General features: G+C 37.1%; 1 protein-coding gene across 1 annotated transcript in view; it reads right to left on the reverse strand.

Moving 5' to 3' along the window:
* Positions 1 to 385: 385 nt before the first annotated feature.
* LOC123250480 (perilipin-3-like) overlaps positions 386 to 9,199 on the reverse strand; it is a 12,252-nt gene continuing 3,438 nt past the window's right edge. The window contains exons 2-6 of the mRNA XM_044679563.1: positions 7,352 to 7,407; positions 4,902 to 5,166; positions 4,060 to 4,259; positions 3,174 to 3,281; positions 386 to 751 (exon numbers count right to left, since the gene is read on the reverse strand). Coding sequence (XP_044535498.1) covers positions 386 to 751; positions 3,174 to 3,281; positions 4,060 to 4,259; positions 4,902 to 5,166; positions 7,352 to 7,407 — 995 coding nt within the window. The remainder of the gene's footprint in view (positions 752 to 3,173; positions 3,282 to 4,059; positions 4,260 to 4,901; positions 5,167 to 7,351; positions 7,408 to 9,199) is intronic.

The raw sequence follows: 9,199 nt of genomic DNA on the forward strand, positions 1-9,199 counted from the left end.
AACTCAAAGAAGAGTTCATTGCTAGTGGGATGAAAATAAATTGTATGCCAAGTCTTATGCTAAGCACTTCAAATATTCTCATAAGAGATAGGTCTGGGGCAGGTCACTTAACTCAGTTAAAAACTGAGGCAAATAGGAGTTAAATGACCTTTCCAGGATCACAAAGCTATTGAGTATCTGAGGTCTTTCCAACTATCTTCTAGGCCACCTAGCTACTCCTAAATCTAGGATTTCCTCTTTTGCATTTAGATAATCCACAAAAATTGAAATGATTTTCAATGCAACTTTATTTTCACAATTCAAAAATTACAGAGTACACTTATTAACTATATACTAGTGCAAGGCTATTTGCCAGAAGTCTGGGAAGTGATAGTCTGATTCCATATCACAATTCAAGAGTTTTCTTAGGGATTGTTATCACATCTTTCTCTGGAAAGTCAGAAGGGCAAAGTGGTCCTACAACCCACTCAGAAGGAACATTATGTTCTAAGAAACACAGCAGTTGTTCTATACTTCCCTGGGCTTGGGTCAGCATAAACTGGCTATGGGTCAGTTGATACCTGTCTAGATCTTCAAACCCATTACTTAGGGAAAAGGTTGTATGAAGCTCCCGCATATCACAACAGGCCTGTTGGAGTCTGTCTTGTAGGCTGCTTGGGAGACCCTGGATTTTAGGCATGAGGTCCATGAAGGCTGATTGTAATTTCAGGGTAATGCTACGGGACATGGCCAGAGTCCGGGTTTCAAGGAGCTTTAAAAGACAAAGGGAAGACAGAAAGTACTTAATATGTAGTTGCTGCTCATTCTAGCACAAATATTAGATTTCTTAAAGATTCATACTAATGCCCTTAGCCTTCTATCATCACCTTTTTAATTGCTTTTATGTAGATTTAGAAGATATATGTACATAGATAATTAGTAGGCAATCAAAGATACATTTTTTAAAAAAAATTCTGGATTAGATGTTGGAAGACGATTTAAATTTCTGATCTCTTACTATGTATAGGACTGTGGGCAAGATACTTTGTACCTCAATCCTCATCTGTAAAAATTAGATGAATTCTAAAGTTTTTGCTAACTGCAAAACAAAACAAAACAAAACATTAGGCTGACTGCCTATTCTTCTAGTCACTGTTAAAAAGTCATCTTTGGATTGGGGCAAAAAAAAAAAAAAAAAAAGTACACTAAAAAGGAAGAATCAATTGCCAGGGTGGACTTATTGACTGACAAGATCTCTATTTTCCTTGCTATTATCCTGCTTGAATACCTTTGTAAGCTAAATTTAGACAGCTCCCTAACCAATTTTCTTTACAACAAGGCTAGGTGGTCTTAATGTATTATTCGGATCTAGAACTAGCTGATGTGATGATTGCTGCACCCCAGATGTTCCATCCCACCTCCTTAGTACCTATTTTCTGTCTCCCTCATTTGCTTTGGGCTGAGGGTTCTATGGAGATCAGTCAGATCCTTCTCCCTGAGATGTTTTCTTTTTTTCCATATCAATCACTTACCCTAGGGAACAATCCAATCTTGCTTGTGTAAGATCAGTAAAGATCACACATCTGGACTACCTCTTCATAATCTATAGTGAACTCAACCCTAAGCCTCACCCATCTTTATCTTCCTCTTTCTTCTGAGGGTCTTTTTGTAGTTTCATAGGAAGCTCACAAAACTTGAAGTTACAAGACCCAAGTTTAAGTTCTAGCTTACTACTTGTTAGCTTGGAAAGTTAAAATCTTCCTTTGCTAGATGAAAAGGATGCCAAGATTCCTTTCAACTCCAAATCTATGATCTTTTGATTCTAGGTCTTTCTTATATTCCTTCCTCACATTCTAGTATTTATGGAAATCTAGCTTTCTTCTGAAAGTACCTTAATACCTTCTTCAAGGCTCTGTTCTTCCTTTCAAATACTTTATACAGGATAAGGAAGAACTGGGATACAACTTCTTTGCTCTCTGCTACACTACTGCAACTCAGCAAGCACTGTCTTTTGAAATTCTCTCCTTCCTGACTTGGTACTTGTTTGCCATCTCGTGACCTCTAGCTAATTTCCCCCCAAATCTCAAGTAAGACTACTTGTCTGCCTTATTCCAATCTTTGCTTCCTTCAAATACCACTGTCTTATAAATTCCAGATTCATATCACCACTGTCACCAGAGTAAGGTCGATTTTAAACTTGCTTTTACATGTTAATGAGTGGTCACTTAGATATAGCTTCTTAAACCATAAAATGGCATATGGGGAAAAAACCAGAAACTGATAGCCTTAAATCTTATTCCCAACCTGACATTCTCCCTAGTTTCCTACACCATCCCCCAAAATAATGCAAGATAATCTTCCTCCATAGGCACATTTAAAATGTTAGCTTTCTGACTCATAAAAGAAAAATATAGATCTCACCTAATTAGAAGAGTCATAATCTAGTTACCTGGATGATTCTAAAAAACCTCAATTCATTTCAAGTCACTATGCTGATTACCTTTTCTTCTTCCTTCTTAATTTACCTTATTGTAGGGGTAGCAGACATCCCTATCATCTATAAAATCTTTTCTGATTAATATTAAGGCTTCCTTTTATTTTTGCCATTTTATTTTCACATACTAAATAATACCTATGACAGCTACAGAAGCTATGTGTATCTATCCTCAAAGTATATCATGAGTATCTTTACAGATGAGACTTCCACAAAACTGCTAAAGCAATCTTCCTGAAGCATAAGCCTGTTGTATCCTTGAGAACTTTCCATGAGCTCCTGTTGCTTTTAGGATGAATTTTTTATTATTTCCAGTTGCCTTTCTAGGCTTATTTTACTTTTCCCTTCCTCCTTCCCATATTTTATTCCAGCCAAGACGCCTACTTGCTGTTCTTTCAAATTTGGATACTACTTTCATGCTCTTATCTCTCATGAAAGTGCCTGCAAGGCACTTTCAAGGATTTTAGTTCATGTGTTATTTTCCTATGGTAAACCTTTCCTGATCCTCCAGTTTTAGTTCTCTCCATTCTTCAATATTTTCATGGTAAAGTTTTCCTAGCTGAACACTCCCTGAAACTTGAGGCCATTTGGCATTTGTAATATATAGAAGGAAAACTGAACAGACGTTTGTGGGATTGTCCTTTTAATACCTAAACAGATTTTTTTGACATTAATATTCCACGTCCCACAAGACCAATACCTGTGAATCCGCATTTACTGACTGGCTCCTGTTCCACTTGATCCACAGCTCAAATAGTGCCTTTTGGCTACTCTGGCGATTCTCAGACCCTTGCTTGCTTTGATAAGTCTGGTGGAACAAAACATTTGTATTGGGAAAAATCAGCTTGGGTAAGTGGAATCTAGAATTAAGTTTGCTTCTACCATTTTAACAACCCACCACCCATGCATACCACCACTTCTGTCCTACCTTGTTATTTTTATCAAGATGAATGCCTGGGCAATGGGGTCTAATGAATAAGGGAGTAGTCAGAGCTTATTTGATCTTTGGTAGCATCTAGAGGCAGTGTTTCTAACATAGGGCTTAAGACTCTGACATGAGCTAAGTTTCTAATATAAGTTCTAGACATCATATTTTAAGAACACCACTGATGTGGTAGAGATCAAAAGAATATTCAGAATGTTGAAAGGCTTTAAATCCATGTCATATGAACAGAGAAGGGAAGATTTTAAGGCAGAGTGGGTAGCATAGCTATCTTCAGGTACTAAAATAAGTTAATGTGGACAAGAAGTTAAGATTTTTTAAAAATCTGTTGGTCCTAGTAGGAAGTATGAAGGGGGAAAAGGTAGAAGCTATATCCAAAAGCAGGTTTAGGTTCTACATAAGGGAATTGTGTAGGAAGTGGGGGGAACCTTACCCATATTCAGAGTGCCCTCATTATTGGCTGTCTTGGGAAATAATGAATGTATTATTCTTTATTAGATCATTAAACAGAAGTTAGTTGACTACTTGTCAAATGATTCCTATACAAGGAGGGACTTTTGATGCTAGATGGCCTCTGAGGTCCTATCTAACTTAAATTCTGTAAAAAAGCTATTAGGAAGGAACTAGAAATAGAATATCCTACCAATTCAATTGTTTCATAGAGCTGGTACAAGAGCTCTCTGATGTCATACTTGGCACCTCTGATAATTTCCAAAGCATTCCTATATGCTTGAGGCTGGAGGTGAGCTGGCAGAGAGCCTAGTGGTGTGAAATAGCTGTTGTCATCTCTTGAATCGTCTTCTAGGAAATAATCATCTTCCTCTGAAGAGTCTTGGATATTAACTATATTGAATTTTTTAGAAAGCATGAATAATTCTACTAGAATGATATTCCCAAATCAACAAACATTTACTAAACATCTACTGTATGCCAGGCACTATGCTAAGTATTGGGGATACAAAAGGTAGCAAAAGACAGTCTCCCCCTCAACCCGCAAGGATCCTATAATCTAATGAGGAAGACAACATGCCAACAGACATATACAAAGCAAGCTACATACAAGATAAATATTTTGTAATTAATGAAGGGAAGAAAGAGACTAGAGTTTAGAGTTATTTAGGACCCACATTTTAGATTTTTGACAATCCATAGGATATTTCATTTACTTCTATTTTGAGGAAAGCTAAACTATGCTATAACACCAAATTCATAAGGATATCCACTTTTCCTCAAACTAAGGCATCAGGGTACTAGAATTAAGACAGCAAGCATCATATTCTTACTCAGGGCTGAATATGTAATAGCTATAAAGACTGTCTTGCTCTTTAAGGCAAAAGTGATTTAGCAAGTGATTAGCAACATCAAAACAAGCTAGATTACCAAGTCACAGGTTATAGAATGAAGCAATCTAAGAATTAGCCAGACTATTTTATACTCAAATGAAGGACTAAGAATAAAAGAATACCTAGCTTTATAGTCACTGACCTAAGTCAGGTGATATTGGGAGGCATTTGTCCAAGGACACTTTTAGTTCTTCTAGTATTAGTTTCTCCTTTTGGATTTCAGAAAAAATTTCCTCTTTCTCACACACGGATTTTGGGGTGACATCATCAACATCTGTGCTGGTATAATCACTTTCTGTGATGGTATCCTCCTTGCCCACGTCATTACTTATGTCATTCATTTCTAACTCGGTGTCTTTTGATAGTCGAGTTTGGTCAACTACAATAACTACAGATGAATGTGGTTTCTAGAAAGAGAAACAGATGTACAATTCCTTAGCTCTTGGCATGTTAGTTTGGTACCATCCCACTTTTTAGCTTTTTCACCTCCCCCCTCCCCCCAATATGTACTAATATACAAACTGTTTCAACTAAACTAGATTTTGGGAATCTACTAAATTATATGCTCAACTTTCTTGATTCTTGTGACCATTTCTGTATGGAGAAATCTAACCTGTCCTAGTAAGGCCTTCCCTAGAATTTCTAGGGATTGAAAAATGCTGACAAGATCTATCTGAATAGGGGTCAGGAAATGTCCCCATCTGTGTATCTCTAATAGTAAGCATGTTAACTTATTTTTTGAGTTCCAATTAGACAAAATAGGAGAAAAGTATCTATTTTCTTTATAAATATTTAGCCATTTCAAATTTCTCATTAATTTCAGAGCCCCCTCTTGTTTAACACTTAGAATTTGTATTCATATGCATGTTATGATCTTAACGTGAAGATTTATGGTCCAGTGGTAAAAAAAATGTTGGAAGAAATTCTTTGGGAACTACCCTTTCAGAGAATGGAGTTATGTGTAGTTCTGAGAGGAGAGACAGAGAAAATAGACAAGAGTCCAGTTATAGTCACAGAAAAAGTAAAAAGTTAGAACAAGTAGAAGAGTTGATATCAGAAGCTAGTTAAGGAAAGAAACCAAGGGAAACCTATAATTATGGAGACATTGATATATGGTGGTGGTGGAGAGACATGGTATTCAGGGAGAAAAGAAGGAAAGATTTGGGGTATGAGGAAGAGAGGTGGTTCCATATAGAAGTGGCTGCCTGTGGGGGGTGGGGGTGGTGGTGGAGGGTCAAGACTCAGTTTTCTCTGATAACTCCTTATATGTGTCCTGCTGTGTGAAGTGAAAGGCTAATGAAGTGGCAAGTGCTTGTGGTATTGTAATGCTAAAAGCACTACGGTTCTTTTGATGGTACCTTCCCATTCTTGGTGGGAAGAAACTAGCTGGTCCCTTCACATTATTTTGACACTGCCTTTGCTTTTACTTTATTTTCCTTATAGAGGCAGCTGAGTGCCTTCGCTGCTAGAGTTCTCCGCCTGGAATCAGGAAGATGTGTTCAAATCCTATCTCAGGTATTAGCTATATGATTCTAGGCAAGACATGGCCTGTCTGCCTCAGTTTCTTCAACCATACAATGAAGATTAAAAATAGCTTTTGTGAAGATTAAGTGAGCTTATTTGTAATAGCACATAGTAGATATTTAATGCTAATTCTATTCTTTTACCATTCCATTCTTCCCTAAGACTGATTTGAATTTTGTGGTCAGTTATTGAAGATAGGGAAACTTACTTCTCTATATACCATAGGTATAGTTAGATGAATAAAACTTGATGTTTTACTCATGTTACCAGATTTACCTTGCTGATGGTTTCCTTGTAATTAGTCAAATATTTCACCTATTGAACATGGCTCATTTACTAGCTTTGTCACTCTGGGTAAGACATTTAATCCTGTTTGCCTCAATTCCTCATCTTTAATAAGATTTTACAGTAGATTGAAGTCTAATCTCTTAATCTGTTAATTTTGGTATTTTACTTATTCTTTTCTTTTTGTAATATAATCTTTTCCCAGGCAATTTACTATGACCTTTTTCCAGTTTTCTCCCTTTGATTAGTGTAGACTAGTGGTTCCCAAACTTTTTTGGCCTACTGTCCCCTTTCCAGAATATTACTTAGCCCCCTGGAAATTATTTTTTTTTTTAAATTTTAATAGCAATTAATAGGAAAGAAATGCACCTGTGGCCATCACCACACCCTGGATCACTGCAGCACCCACCAGGGGGCATTAGCGCCCACTTTGGGAATCACTGGTGAAGACACTTAAAATATGCAAGTTAGCTCCCCTTCAGATACTTTAAAAAGGAATTTGTATATAGCCCTTTAGTCTACCAGTTACCTATGAGCACAAGCTCTTGAAACCCAGCCTTGAACATAAAAATGATTTTAAAAGTGTTTAAAAGGGTTATAACTATTGGAAAATCCACAAAGCCACAATGGACTGTGTTCAACACACCTAGGCTGTTTCTTTCTTATATAAAGAACTCAATGGCAAACTCCGATAGGTTGTTATAAAGTAGGATGTTTCTGAGACATCAGACCTAAGATTTGATCATTGTCACAGTAGAATCTGAATTAAATTAGTAAAATTACCTCCTCTGGTATCTGTGATCCGCTCATTTTCTCTGGGCTGATAGGCTCATTTGCGGCTGAAAGCAAAAGCATTATTAGTGAAAAACAAGAAGATTTGGGGGCCACCTGAGTGGCTCAGTGGATTGATAACCAGCACTAAGGATGGGAGGTCCTGGGTTCACATCTGGCCTCAGACACATCCTAGCTGTATGACCCTGGGCAAGTCACTTAGCCCCCATTGCCTAGCCCTTACCACTCTTCTGCCTTGGAACCAATACATAATATTGGATCTAAGATAGAAGGTAAGGGTTTATAAAAAAACAAAAACAAGGTTTTGATGGGTAAAGCCTCCAATAAGGTAAGCTCACACCAGCAGTGAGAAACCTTTGGGCCAACAGCAATTGAATTATGACCTCTAATTTCTCCTTTTGTCTTAAAAAAGAAATCCAAGAGTTTCTTTCACAAGAAATGATTATACTGAATTCAAAAGTCGATTACTATCATAATTCTAACCTGTTTAGTTGATTTATAGCAATAATTCCATTCTCAATTGTAAAAAGGAAAATTTAAGTATTTATAGATATATATATTAAAAATGTATGGCATAGGGATAATAGGCATTAGAACATCATGGTCGGGAAAGTCAAAGGTTTCCCTTTCTGATTCCAAAGCTGTCCCTCCCCCACACACCTTCATAAAGATGCTTGGGCTCCATGGGCACCCCCCTGAGGGGCATTAGCCCCCTGATTAGTTCAGGGGCAAGCTCCACTTGAGATATACTGTTGTGGGGTCATTTGGTATGAGCTATCATCACATTATTTTTAGCATTTTTATCATGCCTAAAACTGCTATTCCTGGAATCATCATCACTATTATTGCTATTCCTGTTTCTGTTGTTATTCCTAGTTATCTGTTGGCTGGGTATTATTTCTGAAAAACTTAAAAGAAATTCCTACAAGTCATCATTGTATGGCCCTTTTTTGCACAAAAGGAACAGATAGCGTGCTGAGTATTAGATTCTTGGAGAGGGGTGTTAATCTCCCCTTTATTTTTTAGTTTTGCTTTTAGCATTTTGTTTTCTGCTTTTAAAGTATCTATGGAGTCAGTATCATCCTCCTGTTCTTCTTGGCTTCTAAAGACATAAGATGCCTTAATTCTTCAAGGCTCATTCTATCCCAATTTGGGCAATTAGTCTTAAAATAGTCTTTGACTACTTTGCAGGAATTTTCTACAAATTGTCTACGTACATGTTTTAATTCCCATTCTATGGTTAAATCAAGGTTCATATATATTCTTGCAGCCTCAATCAGTCTATCCATAAAATGGGTAGGAGTTTCATCGGTACGCTATTTAGTTTTTTCGAATTTGTCCCACATGTCTTCTGTGTCAGCACAAGCTTTTACAGCTGTTAATAATGCTTGCCTGCCATCATATAATTTTCTAATATCTGCTGGAGAGTTGTAATTCCATTTTGGATTTTTATGGGGCCAGTTAGGTGTGTCTTTACTTTTATTACGATTAATGATCCTCTCTTTCTCACCATGTGTCAGAAGTGCTCCTAAAACATTTTCAATGTCCTGCCAAGTAGGGTCATAAGTTTCAAATATATTTTCTAATGTTTTTAAAACTAAAAATGGTTCTCTCAAAACTAGGCATATTCTTTTTAAATCCAGCTAAATCATCAGGGCTGAAAGGAGTAAAGTGTTTTACAGTTACCAGGTCTCCTTCAGTATTAAAAGTAGCACAACACTATTTCCTTTACGAGAAGTACCTATCTTGAATGGCAGGGAGTGTAGGTCCTGCAGTTATAGCAGTAATTGTCTGTAGGAGGGGCTGAGGGGTGGGTTGGACAGGATGGGGGGGCGGGAT

The sequence above is a fragment of the Gracilinanus agilis genome, chromosome 1, assembly GCF_016433145.1.
Source record: "Gracilinanus agilis isolate LMUSP501 chromosome 1, AgileGrace, whole genome shotgun sequence".
Lineage (NCBI taxonomy): Eukaryota > Metazoa > Chordata > Mammalia > Didelphimorphia > Didelphidae > Gracilinanus > Gracilinanus agilis.